This window comes from Phyllobates terribilis, unplaced genomic scaffold (genome assembly GCF_046119375.1).
Source record: "Phyllobates terribilis strain yellow unplaced genomic scaffold, ASM4611937v1 Scaffold_4__5_contigs__length_816908805, whole genome shotgun sequence".
Classification (NCBI taxonomy): Eukaryota; Metazoa; Chordata; class Amphibia; order Anura; family Dendrobatidae; genus Phyllobates; species Phyllobates terribilis.
This window is the reverse complement of record NW_027362764.1, coordinates 642,273,148-642,295,299: the sequence shown is the minus strand read 5'-3', so window position 1 is coordinate 642,295,299 and position 22,152 is coordinate 642,273,148. Positions and strand designations below refer to the sequence as shown.

The following is a 22,152-nucleotide window of genomic DNA, read 5'->3' as shown; positions in this document are numbered from 1 at the left end:
TCAGAATTCCGATACTTAATTCCGATACTTTTACAATATCGAATACCGGAATCGGAAGTTCCCATAATGCCTGCGCTCTGCAGTGTCTCTGAAGGATGACAAGCTGGATGGCAGCATTCAGCTGCGATCCAGCCTGTCATCAGAATGCCATCCCAGCGTGAGAGAATTCTCCTGATTGTTTAAAAGCCGGCGGGCGGTAAAAAGCCGCCGGCTTTTAAACAATCACACAGCCCCATACTGCTTCCCCGCAGCCTCCCACTCCGATCCTCCGCTCCCCCCATCCTGATCGTAAGTTAGGACCGGGCGGGGAGCGAAGGACCCGGGCGGGGAAGCCGGCAGTGAAAAGACTTCACCGCCGGCTTTCCCGTTCTGTGCTGCGCTCTCCCGCCGGTTATTTCAAATGAACAGCTGAGGTATCAGGTGATGCCGATCAGCTGTTCATTTGAAGTCGCCGCGGTGCCCTCAGAGGGTTCATGTGAGTTCATGCTTGACTGCATGAACTCACATGAACTTTCCCACGGTCGCACAGGTCAGCCACACCTCCCAGACCATCAGACCGGTCATGATTGGTGTGTGTGGGTGTCTGTGCGATGTCTGCGGGTGTGCGCGGTGTCTGTGCGATGTCTGCGAGTGTGTGCGATGTCTGTGCGATGTCTGCGAGTGTGTGCGGTTTCTGTGCGATGTCTACGGGTGTGTGCGGGTGTGTGCGCGGTGTCTGCGATGTCTGCGAGTGTGTGCGGGTGTGCGCGGTGTCTGTGCGGTGTGTGCGTGTCTGTGCGATGTCTGGGGAGTGTGTGCGTGCAGGCAGACATAGGCCGATGTGACACTACTACTCCCATCGGCCTATGTCTGTCTCCCGTCCACTTGTGCCAGCAGGATCAGCTCGATGGGAGCAGTAGTTCCCATCAGCCTGATCCTGCTATTTAAATTGCCCTACTGTGTCCCCAATAAATTTTAAATACATGTCATTGGTGGCCAGTGGTTACCTACAATAAATTAGTTTATACATTGCCTGTCCCCGCCGATCGCCACCTAAAATAAAGTAAAAAATAAAAAACTACAACTATACTCACCTAGACACCTAATTCCCCGAAGCCACCGATCTCCTGTAATAAAATATAAAATAATAAACCACAACCTTATCCTTACCCCTCCGTAGTAGTCCACGAGTGTCCCACGATGATCTCCAGTTTAGAGCAGCCACATAGAATGTGACCGCTCTGAACCGCCGCCGCCGCTAGAATGATGGGGCCGTAAAGCAGCCCCGTCATTGCATAAGCGGGTTCGCCGGAGTTCAGGCAGCGCTGCTCCGGTTAGCTCCTTTACGGCCCTGCTGTATCGTGAGAAATTCCCACGGTACAGCAGTGCCGTAAAGGAGGTCTCCGGAGCTGCGCTGCCTGAATGCACTCCGGTGACCTCAGTCAGTGGCTCCCGCTGCCGGGAGCGGACGTGTTCCCGGCAGTGTGAGCTAACAGCAGCAATGACAGCTGTCACCATCTCCAGATGTGACAGCTGTGCATGGGAGATCAGCGCAGGAACGTGGACAGGTAACTATTTTTTTTTGTAAACTAAGAATTAAATAAAATGGTTTGTTTTATTTCAAATAAATTATTTTTTTCTGGGTGTAGTGTTTTTTTTTCTTTTTAACACTTTGTAGATTAGTAATGGGGGTGTCTTATAGACGCCCATCATTACTAACCTGGCCTTCATGGCAGCTGGCGCTGACATGAACCTCAACCCTATTACCCCTGCCACCGCACCAGGGCAGCGTTGAAGAGCGAGGCTAAGTGCCAGAATTGGCGCATCCTATGGATGCGCCATTTCTGGGGCGGCTGACGGCTGGTGTTTCTAGCCTGGGAGGGGGCCAATATTCATGGCACCCTTCCTGGGCTATTAATATCAGCCCCCAGCTGTCTGCCTAGCCTTTGCTAGCTATTAAAATAGGGGGGACCCCACGTCATTTTTTTGGGGGGGTCCCCCATTTTAATAGCTAGTAAAGGCTAGGTATTCAGCTGGGGGCTGATATTAGTAGTCTGGGAAGCTCCGTGGGTATTACCCCCTTCCCAGGCTTCAAACATCTGCCCCAGCCGTCGGCTTAACCTCCGCTAGAGACTAAAATTATGGGGATCCCACGCCAATTTTTTTTTAAATAAATCCTTTATTTTAATACTAAATCACATTTGAGGAGTTAATAAAGATGCAGTCCCTAAATTATTATTTATTTTTTAATTAATTTTTCCCAAAAATTTTGACGTGGGCTTTGCCATATTTTTGTATGCCAGCCAGGTACAGCATCCAGCTTCTATGAACACGCCATTTTTCGGGGTGGCTGCGGACTGCAATTTGCAGCGGGGGGGGGGGGCAGAAAGCTTGGGCCTCCCTGCGCTGCAGATTCCATCCCCCAGCTGCCTAGTTGTACCTGGCTAGACACAAAAATAGGGAGAAGCCCCACGTATTTTTTTTTTTTAATTATTTCATGAAATAATAAAGAAAAAAAGGGCTTCCCTATATTGTTGTGTCCAACCAGGTACAAATAGGCAGCTGGTGGTTGGGCGCAGCCCGTTCCTGCCTGCTGTACCTGGCTGGACACAAATATAGGGCGAAGCCCCACGTCAATTTTTTTTTAATTATTTCAGGAAATTCACGAAATAATTAAAAAAAAATTGACGTGGAGCTTCGCACTATATTTGTGTCCAGCCAGGTACAGCAGGCAGGAACGGGCTGCCCCCAACCACCAGCTGCCTATTTGTACCTGGCCGGACACAACAATATAGGGAAGCCCTTTTTTTCTTAATTATTTCATGAATTTCATGAAATAATTAAAAAAAAAAAATACGTGGGGCTTCGCCCTATTTTTGTGTCCAGCCAGGTACAACTAGGCAGCTGGGGGCTGGAATCTGCAGCGCAGGGAGACCCAAGCTTTCTGCCCCCCCCCCCCCCCGCTGAAAATTGCAGTCCGCAGCCACCCCGGAAAATGGCGCGTTCATAGAAGCGCCATCTTCTGGCGCTGTACCCAACTAATCCAGGGCCCTGGTGCGGTGGCTCACTGGGTAATAAAGGGGTTAGGGCCAGCTTGGTAGTATCAGCTGGCCCTAAGCCCGAAATTCATGGGGTCACGACCAATATTGGACATGACCACCATGAATTTCTAGTAAAGTATTTAAAAAAAAACACAAACACCCAGAATAAAGTCCTTTAATTGAAATAAACACACAATTCTTTATTGTTCTAAATTAAACCATACTTACCATCACGCCCATTCCAGCTGAAGCCAACGATCTCCTGCAATAAAAGAAAAATAATAAACCAACCTCATCCTTACCTTTCCATGGTTCCCAGGACAGCTTCAGCTCTGCTACATCGAGATGACAGGCTGGACCTGCAGAACGCTGCCATCCAGCCTGTCATCCCGCAGACACTGAGAAGCGCAGGCATGCTTGCGCTCCTCAGTGTCAGGCTGTGACGGCATCCAGATGAGCCGAGTCTCTCACGGTCACCACATGCGCAGGAGAATTCTCCCACGCTGTCAGTAACGTGCATGAGGTGAGCTGAGTTCATTGTCGGCTCATCTGGATGCCGTCACAGCCAGACACTGAGGAGCGCAAGCATGCCTGCGCTTCTCAGTGTCTGCGGGATGACAGGCTGGATGGCGGCGTTCTGCTGCGGTCCAGCCTGTCATCTCGATGTAGCAGAGCTGGAGCCGTCCTGGGAACCATGGGAAGGTAAGGATGATGTTGCTTTATTATTTTATTTTTATTGCAGGAGATCGTTGGCTTCAGCTGGAATGGGTGTGACGGTAAGTATGGTTTAATTTAGAACAATAAAGAATTGTGTGTTTATTTCAATTAAAGGACTTTATTCTGGGTGTTTGTGTTTTTTTTAACTTTGACTATGGGGTTAGTAATGGGGGTGTCTTTTAGACGCCTCTCCATTACTAACCTGGGCTTGATGTCAGCTGGCATTATTAGCTGACATCAACCCCAGCCCTATTACCCCACTGCCACCGCTACAGGGCAGTGGGAAGAGCGAGGCTAAGTGCCAGAATTGGCGCATCCTATGGATGCGCCATTTCTGGGGCGGCTGACGGCTGGTGTTTCTAGCCTGGGAGGGGGCCAATATTCATGGCACCCTTCCTGGGCTATTAATATCAGCCCCAGCTGTCTGCCTAGCCTTTGCTAGCTATTAAAATAGGGGGGACCCCATGTAATTTTTTGGGGGGGTCTCCCATTTTAATAGCTAGTAAAGGCTAGGTATTCAGCTGGGGGCTGATATTAGTAGCCTGGGAAGCTCCGTGGGTATTACCCCCTTCCCAGGCTTCAAACATCTGCCCCAGCCGTCTGCTTAACCTCCGCTAGAGACTAAAATTAGGGGGAACCCCACGCCAATTTTTTTTTTTAATAAATCCTTTATTTTAACACTAAATGACAAGTACAGTAATCAACACTATCACTGTACTTCTTATATATGTGACTGACATGTTTCTATCTATCTAATCTATGTGTGATGCTCTATTCTTTCTGTTATAAATTGTCGGGTACCTCTGCTGAATTGCCGGCCGGCTTTTTTAAAGAGACGGTGCATGAAAACACTAATATTTTTTTAAATAAATCCTTTACACTAAATGACAAGTACAGTAATCAACACTGTCACTGTACTTCATATATATGTGACTGACATGTTTCTATCTATCTAATCTATGTGTGATTCTCTATTCTTTCTATTCTAAATTGTCGGGTACCGCTGCTGAATTGCCAGCCGGCTTTTTTAAAGAGACGGTGCATGAAAACACAAATATTTTTTTTAATAAATCCTTTACACTAAATGACAAGTACAGTAAGCAACACTGTCACTGTACTTCATATATATGTGACTGACATGTTTCTATCTATCTAATCTATGTGTGAAGCTCTATTCTTTCTGTTATAAATTGTCGGGTACCGGTGTATGCCACTGCTGAATTGCCGGCTTTTCATGTTTTACTGTGAGCACTGTTCCCATCGATTTGGGCAACCACCTCCCCCAATACATTCTACATTATTGTTAGTTGTTTTCCTTCATGTAGAATTAACCTACAAGGAAAGAAAGGGTTTATTTTCATTCCGATATTTGTGTCCCATTGACTTGCATTGGTTTCCGGTATCGAAATCGGCGATATCCGATACTTTTTGGGTATCGGCCCGAAACAATCCGATCCGATATTTCCTGATATCGGAAGGTATCGCTCAACACTAGTGATGAGCTGTGTTGGTTTGGTGCCAGGCATAGCGTTTACCTTGGTGGCCAAAAAGTTCCATTTTGGTCTCATCTGACTACAGCACCTTCCTCCATATATATGGGGAGTCTCCCACATATCTTTTGGCAAACTCAAAACGAGCCTTACAATTTGTGTAAGTAAAGACTTTTTTCTGCCCACTCTTCCATAAATGCCACCTCTATGGAGTGTATGGCTTATTGTGGTCAGGACAGATACTCCACTGTCTGGGAACTCTACAGATCCCTCAGGGTTTGACCCTGAGACCTTTGGTGTCTGTGTTGCCTCTCTGATTAATGCCCTCCTTACCCCGGCTGAGAGTTTTGGTGGGCGGCCCTCTTTTGGCAGGTTTGTTGTGGTACCACGTTCTTTCCATTTGATAATAATGGATTGGACAGTGATCCGGGGGATCATCAGAGATTGGGATGTTTTGGTTTTTTTTGTTTTATAACCCATCGCTGACTTGTACTTCTCAACAACTTGTTTGGAGATATCCTTGGTCTTCATGGTGTTGTTTGGTTAGTGGTGCTTATTGCTAGTGTTGAGCCACCCCCGTAGTGTTCGGGTTCGGTTCGTCGAACACCGAGATGTTCGAGGAACTGTTCGTCGAACTGTTCGTCGAACACCGTTAAAACCAATGGCAGGCAAACAAAAACACATAGAAAACACCTTCAAAGGTGTCCAAAAGCTGACTAACTGCTCAGAAGACACTCTCTTTAAAAAAGCCGGCCGGCAATTCAGCAGCGGCATACACCGATACCCGACAATTTAGACAAGAAGGAATAGAGCATCACACATAGATTAGATAGATAGAAACATGTCAGTCACGCATATAAGAAGCACAGTGACAGTGTTGGTTACTGTACTTGTCATTTAGTGTAAAGGATTTATTTAAAAAAATATTAGTGTTTTCATGCACCGTCTCTTTAAAAAAGCCGGCCGGCAATTCAGCAGCGGTACCCGACAATTTAGAACAGAAAGATAGAGCATCACACATAGATTAGATAGATAGAAACATGTCAGTCACATATATAATAAGTACAGTGACAGTGTTGGTTACTGTACTGGTCATTTAGTGTAAAGGATTTATTTAAAAAAATAATAGTGTTTTCATGCACCATCTCTTTAAAGAAGCCGGCCGGCAATTCAGCATCTGTACCCGACAATTTAGAACAGAAAGATAGAGCATCACACATAGATTAGATAGATAGAAACATGTCAGTCACATATATAAGAAGTACAGTGATAGTGTTGGTTACTGTACTTGTCATTTAGTGTTAAAATAAAGGATTTATTAAAAAAAAAATTGGCGTGGGGTTCCCCATAATTTTAGGCTCTAGCAGAGGTTAAGCAGACGGCTGGGGCAGATGTTTGAAGCCTGGGAAGGGGGTAATACCCATGGAGCTTCCCAGGCTACTAATATCAGCCCCCAGCTGAATACCTAGCCTTTACTAGCTATTAAAATGGGGGACCCCCCCAAAAAAATTACGTGGGGTCCCCCCTATTTTAATAGCTAGCAAAGGCTAGGCAGACAACTGGGGGCTGATATTAATAGCTCAGGAAGGGTGCCATGAATATTGGCCCCCTCCCAGGCTAGAAACACCAGCCGTCAGCCGCCCCAGAAATGGCGCATCCATAGGATGCGCCAATTCTGGCACTTAGCCTTGCTCTTCCACGCTGCCCTGATGCGGTGGCAGTGGAGTAATAGGGTTGGGGTTGATGTCAGCTTATAATGCCAGCTGACATCAAGCCCAGGTTAGTAATGGAGAGGCGTCTATAAGACACCCCCATTACTAACCCCATAGTGAAAGTTAAAAAAAAAACACAAACAGCCAGAATAAAGTCCTTTAATTGAAATAAACACACAATTCTTTATTGTTCTAAATTAAACCATACTTACCGTCACGCCAATTCCAGCTGAAGCCAACGATCTCCTGCAATAAAAGTAAAATAATAAACCAACCTCATCCTTACCTTTCGATGGTTCTCAGGACGGTTCCAGCTCTGCTACATCGAGATGACAGGCTGGACCGCAGCAGAAAGCTGCCATCCAGCCTGTCATCCCGCAGACACTGAGAAGCGCAGGCATGCTTGCGCTCCTCAGTGTCAGGCTGTGACGGCATCCAGATGAGCCGAGGTCATGTCCAATGAACTCGGCTCACCTCATGCACGTCACTGACAGCGTGGGAAAATTCTCCTGCACTCAGCGCTTCAGCGTGAGAATTTTTCCACGCTGTCAGTGACGTGCATACTGAGGAGCGCAAGCATGCCTGCTCTTCTCAGTGTCTGCGGGATGACAGGCTGGATGGCAGCGTTCTGCTGCGGTCCAGCCTGTCATCTCGATGTAGCAGAGCTGAAGCTGTCGTGGGAACCATGGAAAGGTAAGGATGATGTTGCTTTATTATTTTTCTTTTATTGCAGGAGATCATTGGCTTCTGCTGGGTGTTGTGTTTTTTTAAAAATACTTTACTAGAAATTCATGGCGGTCATGTCTAATATTGGCGTGACCCCATGAATTTCGGGCTTAGGGCCAGCTGATAATACCAAGCTGGCCCTAACCCCTTTATTACCCAGTGAGCCACCGCACCAGGGCCATGGATGAGTTGGGTACAGCGCCAGAAGATGGCGCTTCTATGAATGCGCCATTTTCCGGGGTGGCTGCGGACTGCAATTTGCAGCGGGGGGGGGCCCAGAAAGCTTGGGCCTCCCTGCACTGCAGATTCCAGCCCCCAGCTGCCTAGTTGTACCTGGCTGGACACAAAAATAGGGCGAAGCCCCACGTATTTTTTTTTTAATTATTTCATGAAATTATTAAGAAAAAAAGGCCTTCCCTATATTGTTGTGTCCGGCCAGGTACAAATAGGCAGCTGGTGGTTGGGGGCAGCCCGTTCCTGCCTGCTGTACCTGGCTGGACACAAATATAGTGCGAAGCTCCACTTCAATTTTTTTAATTATTTCAGGAAATTCATGAAATAATTAAAAAAAATTGACGTAGGGCTTCGCACTATATGTGTGTCCAGCCAGGTACAGCAGTCAGGAACGGGCTGCCCCCAACCACCAGCTGCCTATTTGTACCTGGCCGGACACAACAATATAGGGAAGCCCTTTTTTCTTAATTATTTCATGAAATAATTTAAAGAAAATTGACGTGGGGCTTCACCCTGTTTATGTGTCCAGCCAGGTACAACTAGGCAGCTGGGGGCTGGAATCCGCAGCGCAGGGAGGCCCAAGCTTTCTGGGCCCCCCCCCCGCTGCAAATTGCAGTCCGCAGCCACCCCGGAAAATGGCGCGTTCATAGAAGCGCCATCTTCTGGCGCTGTACCCAACTCATCCAGGGCCCTGGTGCGGTGGCTCACTGGGTAATAAAGGGGTTAAGGCCAGCTTGGCATTATCAGCTGGCCCTAAGCCCGAAATTCATGGAGTCACGCCAATATTAGACATGACCACCATGAATTTCTAGTAAAGTATTTAAAAAAAACACAAACACCCACAATAAAGTCCTTTAATTGAAATAAACAAACAATTCTTTATTGTTCTAAATTAAACCATACTTACCGTCACGCCCATTCCAGCTGAAGCCAACGATCTCCTGCAATAAAAGAAAAATAATAAAGCAACATCATCCTTACCTTTCCATGGTTCCCAGGACAGCTTCAGCTCTGCTACATCGAGATGACAGGCTGGACCGCAGCAGAACGCTGCCATCCAGCCTGTCATCCCGCAGACACTGAGAAGCGCAGGCTTGCTTGCGCTCCACAGTGTCTCTCTGTGACGGCATAAAGATGAGCCGAGGTCATGTCCAATGAACTCAGCTCACCTCATGTACGTCACTGACAGCGTGGGAAAATTCTCCTGCACTCAGCGCTTCAGCGTGAGAATTCTCCCACGCTGTTAGTGACGTGCATGAGGTGAGCTCATGTCCAATGAACTCAGCTCACCTCATGCACGTCACTGACAGGGTGGGAAAATTCTCCTGCACTCAGCGCTTCAGCGTGAGAATTTTCCCACGCTGTCAGTGACGTGCATGAGGTGAGCTGAGTTCATTGGACATGACCTCGGCTCATCTGGATGCCGTCACAGAGAGACGCTGAGGAGCGCAAGCATGCCTGCGCTTCTCAGTGTCTGCGGGATGACAGGCTGGATGGCAGCTTTCTGCTGCGGTCCAGCCTGTCATCTCGATGTAGGCGAGCTGAAGCTGTCGTGGGAACCATGGAAAGGTAAGGATTATGTTGCTTTATTATTTTTCTCTTTTTGCAGGAGATCGTTGGCTTCAGCTGGAATGGGCGTGACGGTAAGTATGGTTCAATTTAGAACAATAAAGAATTGTGTGTTTATTTCAATTAAAGGACTTTATTCTGGGTGTTTGTGGTTTTTTTTTGAACTTTGACTATGGGGTTCGTAATGGGGGTGTCTTATAGACGCCTCTCCATTACTAACCTGGACTTGATGTCAGCTGGCATTATAAGCTGACATCAACCCCAGCCCTATTACCCCACTGCCACCGCTACAGGGCAGTGGGAAGAGCGAGGCTAAGTGCCAGAATTGGCGCATCCTATGGATGCACCATTTTTGGGGCGGCTGACGGCTGGTGTTTCTATCCTGGGAGGGGGCCAATATTCATGGCACCCTTCCTGGGCTATTAATATCAGCCCCCAGCTGTCTGCCTAGCCTTTGCTAGCTATTAAAATAGGGGGGACCCCACGTCAATTTTTTTGGGGGTCCCCATTTTAATAGCTAGTAAAGGCTAGGTATTCAGCTGGGGGCTGATATTAGTAGCCTGGGAAGCTCCGTGGGTATTACCCCCTTCCCAGGCTTCAAACATCTGCCCCAGCCGTCTGCTTAACCTCCGCTAGAGACTAAAATTACGGGGAATCCCACGCCAATTTTTTTTTAAATAAATCCTTTATTTTAACACTAAATGACAAGCACAGTAATCAACACTGTCACTGTACTTCATATATATGTGACTGACATGTTTCTATCTAATCTATGTGTGAAGCTCTATTCTTTCGGTTCTAAAGTGTCGGGTACCGGTGTATGCCGCTGATGAATTGCCGGCTTTTCGTGTTTCACTGTGAGCACTGTTCCCATCGATTTGGGCAATCACTGTAATGCCACAACCTCCATGGCTGTGGCATTACAGTGAGTGGCAGACAATCCCTGCATGATTGGTGCTCTAAATAGCGCCAGACATGCAGGACACGCTTTTGGTGCACGAACAGTTATCGAACATAACCTCGAACAGCCGAATTTTTTGCAAATCGTTCGGGTTCGTCGAACAACTCTAACACCGCCCAAAACAGCTCGAATTTGAGATTGGCGAACAGTTCTAGTCGAACACCGCTCATCTCTACTTATTGCTTAAAGGTGTTGCAGCCTCTGTGGCCTTTCAGAAAAGGTAAAGTGTATATACTGACAGACCATGTGATACTTAGATTGCACACATGTGGACTTCCTGTCACTAAGCATGTGACTTATGAAGGTAATTGCTTGCACCAGAAATTTTTAGGGGCTTCATAGCAAAAGGGATGAATACATATGCACATGCCAATTTTTAGTTATTTGATCCCATAAATTTAATTTAGGCTATGTGCCCACGATGCAGACAATTTCTGCAGCGTTTCTGCATGTTCTTGGCAGTCAAAAACGCTTGCGGATTTTAGACGCGTTTTTACATGTGGATTTGACTTGCGTTTTTCAAGTGCATTGGGACCTCAAATCCGCATGCAGAAACGCACAATTAATGGACATACTGCGGATTTTTCAGCAAGGAAAATCCGCTGCGGAAAATTCCGCAGCATGGGCACAGAACATGCAGATTTTCATTGGGGATCATGGGGCATGGATTACCAAGCGTTTTTAAAGCGTTTCTGCTGCGGAAATTCCGCATCAAAAACGTTTGAAAAACGCATAGTGGGCACAAAGCCTTATGCCTATATTTTTCTCACTTTACCAACTTAGTGCTGAGGCATCACATACAAATCAGATTACAAAAATATTTAAACAGGTTGCAATGTAACAAAATAGGTAAAAAGCCAAGGGGGTGAATACTTTCAGAAGCCACTGTAGGTACAAAGTTTCAGCTTCCAAACTGGAGCCTTCAAATTCAGGTATTTCATTCAGTCTCAATGCCATAGGTTTACAAAATCCAGCACCTAGCAATGTAATCGGCCTATACAAACATTTGTGAAAGAACGGCTATTTCTAAAGTGGTTACTGAACTTTAGCAAAGTACAGTAATAGGGCACCATTGTAATAATCTCTTCCCTCCTAAATATTCTACCATCAACTGAGTGGTATCATTAAAAAGTCAAACGGCCTGATTCATTAAGACTGGCGTCGATGAGGGGGTGTGCTGGAGTCAGACGCTCCTGATTGATGAGGTGCACGCCTGTTTATAAATCTGGAGAATCTAATGAGTAGTGTGCACCTCTGTTCACTATGCCAGAAATCTCACTCCAGTCAGGTTCTGGAGTGGGATTTCTCGAGTAGGTAACACCACAGTTAGTCATAAATTAGAGTGGGTTGTGGCATCCTACCCCAGCTCTGCCCCATTTGGTGGAGTTGGGGGAAACTAGTATGAAGACGCCAAGTTGCAAAATTTAGGCGCAACTTCGAGTTGTGCCAAACTTTTCCAAATTTTCAAAGCTTTCATGCCAGAATTCTGGTATGAAAGCTTTGCTGAATCGGACACAAAGTGGAAATAAACTATAGGTTTTTTTTTTCTTTTCCAGCACGACTGTGCCCAAATGCACAAAGCAAAGCCCATAAAGGCAGAGGTTGGGCGGGTTTGATGTGGAAGAACTTGTCTGAGAGCACAGAGTCCCAACCTCAATGCCAATGAATGCCTTTAGAATGAATTAGAGCCAAGATTGATAGCCCTGGCCCTCTCATGTCTGATCTCACAAATTCTCTTATGGATGAATGGGTGAAAATACCCAAGACAGCTCTAAAATCTTTGTAAAAGCTGTTAAAGCTGCAAAGGGGGTCACCAACTTCATATTGATGCCTATGGATTTAGAATGTGAAGTCATAAAACCTTCTGTAGGTGTCAGGTGTCCAACTCGTTTATGTTCCTATGAGCCAAACATGTACGATAATAGTGGGATGTAATAAGTTTAGTTGACGATGGTCTGTTACAAAAAGAGGCCACATGCTGTATAAACCCAAAAGGCATTAAAATTTATTAATTGATGCAGTAACAATTCTTTATTTACAGTAGCATTATTTGACATCAAATACGCAAAGAAGCTTCAGCAAAGCAATATTAACTTGCATAAGTGTATTTAAAATCTCTCTAAATAGATCTACCTTTGCATAAACTGCTCACACTATAGAAATAGACATCAATGCAGGTGAGACAAAGAGCGGTTAAGAGGAAACTCAACTATCCAAAGGAAGCGAAGAAAGAGTCAAGACCTGCAATACTGTAAGCTTTCTCCTGAAGGACCATATTTTATATATTGCTTTATTATTACCCTTGTATACATCTTTTACGCAATGTAAATGCACACACGCACACACACTATTTTTGTAGAGGAGTTCAGCTGTACAAATAAAATTCACAACCAACAGGAAAATAGGTAGATGGCGAGAAATACAATTAAAAGGATTTTGGAAAGAGGTCCATCTTGACTGATTCAAACAAAGATCCGAGATGGAGTCGCTGTTCCAAAATGTACACGATATACTATACAAATATTATACATCAAACAGCTACGTAGGAATATACAATACTTAAAAACAGATCTAAGGCATTATGCTATTTTATTAGCATTTTGAGGTTCTTGCACGTAGCTTTATTTTTTTTTTTTAGTTTTTCTTTCTATTCACCTGTAGTAAACTTAAATAAATCAGTTTTAGTTTCTAAAGAAATAACTGGTGGAAAAGACACAAATAATTGTGGTACACTTTGTGAGTGCCCAGGCTGATGGTTTACAACGTAGAAATTTATCGAAGATGTGTCCGCGCTGACAAAGTGTTGTAGAAGGAGCAGGGAGCGTAAGGAAGGCCGAGTACACCAGAGATTGTGCAGACAAGGTTTGCTCTGTATATAGGTCGCACTCCACATTACAAAGGCTACAAAAACATCCAAATCTTACTTACACTTCATGGCTTTTGTTTTGTTTCAGAATGGATTATGAATCTTTGGGATCTATAAAGTGGAGATAGGCCACTGGTATTCATTATAGAAAAAAAAAAGCCATGTCCACACCCAAAACTGTATATTATACAAACTTACAAGTAATAATAAATTAAAATCTCCAAAATATTGGTGTCACTGCAGGGTGGCGAGGCTGTGGGTGTCCAATAACGTAAAACGTTGAAAGAGCCATTTTAGACTACAGGAGGGAAGTACCAGAGCTTCATCAGATCAGATTGGATGATGGGAGATCTACTGAAATAAGATTAAAAGGGTATTCCCATCTCCAAGATCCTATCCCAATATGTAGTAGCTGTAATAATGATAACATTAGCAAATACCTCCAATTAGGAATGTAGTATAGTTCTTCTGATTCGCTATGCATTGCAGTAGCTTAGGTATCCATGGTTGCGACCACTAGCAACTAGCTGTTACTATATGACTGGTCATAACCATGGATACCCAAGTTACTGCAATGCCTGCACATAAGGAAAGGCGCAGAGAATCAGAAGAACTATACTACATTTCTAATTGGAGGTATTTGCTAATATTATTATACCTATTATATATTGGGCTAGGATCTTGGAGATGGAACTACCCGTTTAATAATTGGGTTTGTCCTCTTAGAATTTCTATACCATTGCTCCATAATGCAATGAGCAGCTGTGGGCAGAGTTGGATAACAAATAGTAGCTAGTCTTCAATATGATGATGTCATAATGGGAATGACAAAAAAAAAAAGAATGTAGGTGATTCTTTACGATGACATACAGATAACATTACTGGATTTTACAGTCATGGTTCCTTATTTAAGGAACAGTGGCTGCGGAGCTGCAATATCTGGCAGCAGCAACTGGAGCTGACACAGCTGTGCCGTTCAACTGCTTACATCTGGCCACTGCAGGAGCTTACAACAGCTGATCGGCAGAGGTCCTGGGGGACCGACCCCACTGATCTAGAGCTAGGTCACCAATATTACTGTATTGGATCAAACCTTTACTTTCAGGTCTTAGTTACAAACAGCATATAATACTTGGGAGACTATGTGACAAGTTCTCAGGGTTGCTACTTTTGTTGTGTGGGTTTGCATTTCACAGAGGAAAAAATTGACCAGTAACTATAAAGGCCTGAATTTAGCAAGCAATATCAGATATTGCCGTTTTCATTTTATAATTCTTTTTCTGGACGGGTAACAACTGATGAATTTGCAAAGGACAAAAAGAAAGTCACATTAGCTCCATGCGCCCTGCATTTGTGATGTGCTTAGCAATTATTTGTCTATAAAGGGCAATTCTAATACAAGGGATCCTCCATGATTGTATCAGCAAGGTAGTATTAGAACACCAATCCAGACCACTAATTCTCATGCTGCAGCCCCCTCACTATCGTTAGTAGGTGTAAGGCACAGGCACCACCAGCTTTATGTGAACGAGACAATGTTAGAGCCCGTTAGATGGGCTGGGTGTTTTGCTTGTTTGTCTCGTGTTTGCCGGGCTGCTTAGAGAGGACAACATTCGGGAATGAGCAATCGTTCTTTGATCAACGACTCATCTAAATGGGCCCTAAGTAAGCCTAAAAATCATCATTCCCAGCAGCACATCATCCTATGTAACCAGGACATTTGCTGCCGATAACATGATGTTTTATGTGCACAGACAATTGTATTAAAAAATCGCTCAATGCTCACAGAAGTGCGGCCGGCCTGTCTTAACAGGCAACTAAACGGCCGCCGATCGGCTTGCCTGTAGTGGCCCGTCTGAATGGGTTGTTCGATGAGGCTCAGTCCAGTCCTACAGATGGACCCCAGTAGGGTACACAATCTCTCTTACATCCACATGCCCTAACAGGACAATATGGAAAGGGGCAACAAAACTACCACTGATAAGATTCACTTCCCATGCTCTGTTTTTTTGGGAACCTGACTACAAAGGGGCCAGGCTTGTGCTTCTTGCTAAATTGATAAGGTTTCTTATAAATGAACACAATATACACAAAGCTTCCCTGTATAAATTACAGAATTTTTAAACAATGCCTGGAGTGGTGAATAACTTTGGGTTCCAGGAAGCCATATATTGATTGGTGTGCTTTAATTTAAGAAAGTGCAAAAAAAAAAATACAAAACTGAAAAAAAAAAGTGTTTTTTGGCTATGATTGCCAATGGTTCATCAGATATGGGAGAGATATATAAGAAAAGAGAAACTTCCTTAAATAAAAACTTTGGTTTTCTAAATCTGTGTGTTTCAGCCCATAAAAGATTCTAGACAGAACAGTATTTTGGGACAGCTTTATAATTGCACATGACAGAACTGCCTTACCTATTCCAGAATATACTGATACAGTGGGAAGTCCATGGAAAATTCCCCAAATTGCCATTTTTCTATTTTAATCAATGTACAGAACATAGGATGCAAGGACAGCCTGTACTCTGCAAAAAAATGAGTACAGGAGGAGCATTGTAATTCTCTCTGTCATGCAAGTTCATTAAAGGAAACCTGTCATCAGGCTTTTGCTAAGTAAACTACAGGCAGTGTCAGGTTGGCGCTGCTACACTGATTAAAATGAAACCTGGGTTGAAGAAATCTGCCTTGTGGTTGTTGTTTAATCTGTGTTTGCAGTTTTGAGTTAATGAGACGCCCATGTTCTGGGGCAGGCCTGTGGGCAGGGCTTTTTTTTTTTTGGTGCGCCACCGCAGGCGCCATTTTGTTGGAGCCAATTTTTTTTTTTTTTTTTTTTTAAGACCACAATATTAATTGCGCAGGTGCAGTATTTAAAATGGTAGGCAGGTCACTGAAGGTTCAGTGACCTGTAAGCCCAGTATGATGATGAGGCCAGAGCACCAAACAAAGTCCTGCCCCGGAGCAGGAGCATCTCATTAACTCAAAACTGCAAACACTGATTAAACAACCACAAGACAGATTTCTTCAACCCAGGCATCATTTTAATCAGTGTAACAGCGCCAAGCTTGACACTGCCTGCAGTTTACTTAGCATAATCCTGATGACAGGTTCCCTTTAAGACTTGTAAACTGAGGAGTTCGCACAAGTAACATATACTATTGAAATGATCATTATGTAATGGTAGGAAAAAACTTTGGTAAACCTACATCTTCTAACCTAAATCATTACATATGGCCCAAAACGGTAGAGATTTCACATTATTTGCCTTTCACATTCATTGGTTAGCATCATATAAAAACAAAAGAAAAAAGGCTCTATGCCTGGTAGATGCACATTATAGGTAGGAAGAATAACTAAAGCACGGATTCATCAAGAGCACCATTTTGTCTTAATGAAGAATCTGCTGGAGAAAGATGCGCCAAATTTATTATGAATTTCAGCAGCTGTGAGCCAGTGAAAAAAATCGTGGACGGGAGTACGTGTTATTTTTGGTGGCATAAATTATTCTGAATTTCTCTGACCTCGCACCCCGGCCAATCTCCAGCCACTTTTCTAAACGTTAATGGTGCGTGCGGGAGAAAAAAAAATGCTGCTTAATATTTGTACAACTAAAATTTTGCAACATTTCAAACAGTTTTACAACAGATTTCTGGCACAAACTGATGAATCAGGGCCACGGCCTCAATGTATGATGAAAAACAGATGTTGGAGGTAAGAAGCAAGAGTCCCACTTCAGCCGAAATACACACAGAATGAAGACCAAACATTTCTAGAAAGATTTTAATTGTGTAACAAATGAATTCATTTGCATAATGGGAAAAGAACAGGCCTGTACAATAAACCTTTTGGATGTGGATTTACAGCTCTCCTTAAAATAGTATCATGGTGTGAAAGTGATCTGCTGAAATCTGTCTAATAAGGAGAAATGTAAAAATGAATAATTTACATTATATCTATGTCCAAAGTGCAATTCTTGCAGTTCCACGCGCCTGGACACACTGTTATCCATCGTCAGTACTTGGTGGTTCAGAGCAGGAGCATGGTTCTCTTTGTGAATTAGCCGAGTGAGGTATACATGTGTGAAAGCATATGAAGATGAGCAGGACTGGGAGATGCACAGCACCATCAACAGGGGGCACGGGGATGGTGGCTACAGGTATGGGACAAATTCACACTCTGGGAGGAATCACAATTCTACCACAACACTGGAACTGGAGGGGGAATTCATTTAAGATTGTGGGCTCATTTCTCCTTTCTACCATTTTGCGCTTAGGTCCAAAATTCAGGGCGGATAACGTGTTTATATATCATTATAGGGGTCTGATCTGCTGCAGGGCCCCCTCTTGCGGTAGCTGCAGACCGCTGGAATGCAAGGATATAGATTTATGCATTTACAGCAGATCTGAGAGGCTGCACTAGAAAAACAAAGCTCTGACCTCTATGAAATTATAAAAATGTAATCCACACAGAATGTTGAACCTATTCGCAAAGAGAGAAAATGGTATCCAAGGATAGACAGTAACTAATTAAAAATGAAATATAAAAAAACTTAAAACTTTAGAAAAGTCACTGGTTCCTAAGTCCATTAATAACCTTCCTACTGGGTGGCAGGAACATTTTATGCCAATTTAACATATCTGTGAAAACTGCTGATCAATTTAGGACATAAGAAATCTTACAGAATAAGGAAAAAATGACATCTACGTAATATACTTTAACATGTTTGGATGTTGAGCAGAGAGGAATTCGGTCACGTTTATATATTACATGATGTCTATACATTTCAGAAAACATTAAAACAAGCCTGGTGACCTACACTTTTTAAAGGTATTTTTAGAGATTCAAGATTTTACTGTTATGTGCCCACCGATTGGTCAGAAGGTGAGTGTTATTACTACCTGGATCAGGTATTCGATTGATTTCTTTCCTTTTAGAGTGTTCATGTCAATACGTGTTATTAGGCCGGCTGTCGTCATTCATGGTCTGAATACGGATCATGACGTCCAGATTGGCCACAGGTCTCCTGACCTGAACTAAACTGCTTTTTTTAGGCGGAGACGGGCGTCCAGTCAGGACATCACAGTCAGTACTTGGACCGTGAATGCAGGAAGTGTAAAACTGGTCTTAGTCCCTTAAAAAAAGTCTAACATTGAAAATGAATCTGATGAATAGCACCTTTTTTGATACAATGGAGCAAATCAAGAGAGTTCATTATCACTGACAATCCCAAATTCATTTTTAGTAGTTTGGGGCACAAAAGTTACTTTTCATCAGTTTTCACTACCACTTCTAGAGTCAATCCAAATACCAGTGCCACTGTGTGCAGGAGCCAATAGGGTTTCTCATTAATGGTGTGTAAAGTAAATGACAGGGTGATCTCCTCTAAAAACAGTTTTCCTTTTCTAGAGTTAAAAAAAAAACAAAAAAAAAAAAACATTTTACAAAATTGTCTTGACGCTCTTTAGACTAGTACACCTCGGATTATACAGAAGTTCAAGCAAGACGTTTACTTTAGAAAGGGTTATGCCTACAAACTAGTTCTATCAAAAGCGTTGTGACCATGAAAGCCACACGGCAGCCACAGTTCAGAAATTACCTATTTAATACTGAAGTACCTTTTTATTTTTTTATTTATTTTTTTTCAAATAGACAACACAATTTTTTCTCGTTTTTTTTTTTTTCTACAAAACAAAAAAACGTTTACAAATAAAAACCTCTTTTTCAACTTAAATTATTGCTCGGTTACACAGAAGCTATTATTTATGTACCATAATAAAAATCCACCCTGTTCTAGGAAAATTAAACCTGAAGAGTTTTTTTTTTGGGGGGGGGGGGGGGGGAGTTGGATTTCATAAAAGAAAAAAAGTTAATATTTCAGTAACGGAGGGGGGAAAGTGAAGAATTACTCAAGAGATGAGGAGGCTATCTGCAGATCAACCCCTTCTTGGCTGTAAAATTTGATTAAAAAACGACTACTGTGTTTGGAAGTGGCATTAATGAAAGCAACCGTGATATGCTTGTTTTCTGATGATTGATTAAAAAAAGTAAGAGGGTTTGCAAACAATTATAAAAAGTATTTGCACCCCACACTTTCAATTTAAGAAAATTCACATTCAGCTATACGTAATTATAATTCAAAGCAGAGCACTGATAGAAACAGCAGATGGCCGTCCCACAAATTACTCATATAATATATATTTTCCTTAATTGTACGCTCCCTGTTACAATTGACTAGCCTCAGAAAAACAAACACCTAAAAGAGTAGTCGAAAATAAAACCTGCCTACTAAAACCATTCTGGTCTATGAAAGACCCAGTATAGGGAGGTGCAGAATGTGACTCCACAGTGCCTTTACATTAATTTAGTCATGCTTTGCTGGGGTGCGTTTTACTAATAACCTGGCTTTCACCCAGAAATTTATACCTTCCCACCCACAAATAAAAAATATACATTTCCAAAAAACAAGGGAAAGGAGGGGAAAAAGCCTTCATCTGGTAGCAAAAGGTATCTTAATGGGCTAAAAGCCCAAGAAAAAGAAGGGTAGAAACCAGTGTCAAAAACTTGAGAAAAGAGGAAAATGAAAAACAAAAACAAAAAAAAGCATAGTTTTCCTTAAATACATACAATTAAATACATTCATTTCAAATAGTCCAATGAAATTTGCCTGTCCATAATGACTCCACAGCAGGTATCTAAGTCGCACTAAGGTGAATGCAGTGAACAGACGGGCCCCCTGTCTGTATTGTAGCTCCACACTGCCCGGTGAAGAGGCTGCATCACGGAAAACACAACTTCAGCTTTGTATCTGGAGACGGGTCCGGTCACCTCAACAAGGGCCTGCGAGCTGGCATCTCCCACCAGTCTATAGGAACACAACCAAGGTGACAAGACTCTTCCAGTTCAGAGAAAGGTTCCAGCTGGTCAGCAGAAAGACAACACATCCCCGCCATCTTCAGGGTCAGCAGTATTTCTGCAGCAAAAAGATAAAAAAAAAAAAAAAGAAACAATTAGAAAAAAAAACATAATCAAAGCAAACTGCCTTTATAGGATGCCTTTAGGCTTGGTTTCCAACACTGTAACGTGCCACAAATGGTGACTATAGCTTGCCTCCCTTCTCAGTATTTGACTAGTATATTTAAGGTATTCGCAGATTGTCTGTGACAGGGCAATTCAGTGAAAATCATTTCATAGGAGCGGAGCTGTAATATCAGACACAGCCCGTGGACAGGTGTGGCGCTGTTTCTACAAGAAAGCAGCCATGTTTTTGTAGTCCTGGACAGCTCCTTTGATTCATAACAGTTTGAAAATATGAAAGCTCTGCCTAACTCAAGGCACCTAAAGTAAAAACATTTGTAAAATCCATGAGGTTGTGCAGGGAAAAGCTTGTTGATCTGTGGGGGTCCGTCTGCTGGGACCTGCACCGATTGGCAGAATGGAATGTAATCCTGGCAGCAGTGCGCATGCTCAACATATACTTTCTTTATTTTCTATGGGGTTGAGGAGCACTGTGCTCAACTTTTTCCCCGACAGTCCCATAAAGTTTTGTAACAGGGATAAAAGTTCCCCATCTGAAATATATATTCCCCGATCTACCAATCGGTGCAGGTCCAAATAACATCCAATCAGCAAGTTATCACCTATCCTTAATACTAGGACTGGTGATAACTTTTAACCAGACAACCACTTTCAGTGTCTCCATATCTCACCCCCAGTGTGAAAATAAAAGCACTGTGTAAACAATCTGCAAGGTTAAGATGGCAGTGGTGACATGCTTGTACCATGTGACTGCAACGAAAACCAGCAGCGTTTGTGCAGCATCTCTTGTATCTCTTCAGGCGCTGGGTATATTTTGGGTCTCCTCTGTGCCCATTCAAAATGAATAGATGCCGGCGTCATGTACTGACCAGTCAGTTACACAAAAAGGGGCGCCAATATTAGATATGTTCAGGTGCAAGCATTCATAGCTTCAATATGTCCTAACAGTGCAAGTAGAAGAGGGTCTTCGCTATACTATTGGCTTCACCAGTCAAAGGCAATGAGAGAAAGTGACAGACAACTGCATGTAATGACTGAATGTCCCACTTCACCATGGTGGGAACACGAAGGTATAACGTGCAGAAAATTACAAGCTCATAAGGGGCGGACTGGCTTTTAAAGGGAACCACTATAATTACCTATCAAGGAATGACTAATGGGGACAAGTTATACATTTTTAATTCGGCTCGTTTAAGTGAATGGTTAGCACAATAAATCAGACCTGACATCTCATAAAATCTCTGTATAGGGCAATGGGTTAGGAAAATTAAACTATTACTTAAACAAAAAACATTCTCATTAAATATTTACTACAGGTATAATAAAAGTTATGATCACCCTAGAGAAGACAAACCTAAAAAGCCTGCTGGCCTTAAAAGGGGTTTGAGACATTTTTTTCTCTTAAATAAAGTAGTGACCAACCCATTTTAAGTATGGCCTATCCTCAGGATAGGCCATCAATATCTGATTAATGGGGGTGCGACACTCGGCATCCCCATCGGCTGGAAGTAGTCGGATGCAGCAGGAACACAGCAGCACCATCATTTCTATAGTGGCCACGGTGGTCTACTGCAGATTCACCCCTATTCACACTAACACCAATATCATAAGTCATCCATAAAATAGGTACTAGCCAACCTCTTTAAAGGGAATCTGTCAACAAATTTTTGCTATGTAGTCTGAAGGTAGCATGATGTTGGGGCAGAGACCCTGATTCCAGCAATGTATCAGTTACTGGGATACTTGGTGCAGTGCTGTAGATGTAGCAGTGGTCAGAATGCTGAGCTGTGTATTACCCGCCCACAGTAATAGCTGGTAGCTTCCGG

At 43.3% G+C, this 22,152-nt stretch overlaps 1 protein-coding gene across 9 annotated transcripts in view; it reads right to left on the bottom strand.

Moving 5' to 3' along the window:
• Positions 1 to 12,408: 12,408 nt before the first annotated feature.
• NCOA2 (nuclear receptor coactivator 2) overlaps positions 12,409 to 22,152 on the bottom strand; it is a 161,817-nt gene continuing 152,073 nt past the window's right edge. For all 9 annotated transcript variants that reach the window (XM_073679407.1, XM_073679412.1, XM_073679408.1 and 6 more), the window contains one exon: positions 12,409 to 20,261. In XM_073679407.1, the coding sequence (XP_073535508.1) occupies positions 20,250 to 20,261 (12 nt within the window). In that variant the 3' untranslated portion in view covers positions 12,409 to 20,249. The remainder of the gene's footprint in view (positions 20,262 to 22,152) is intronic.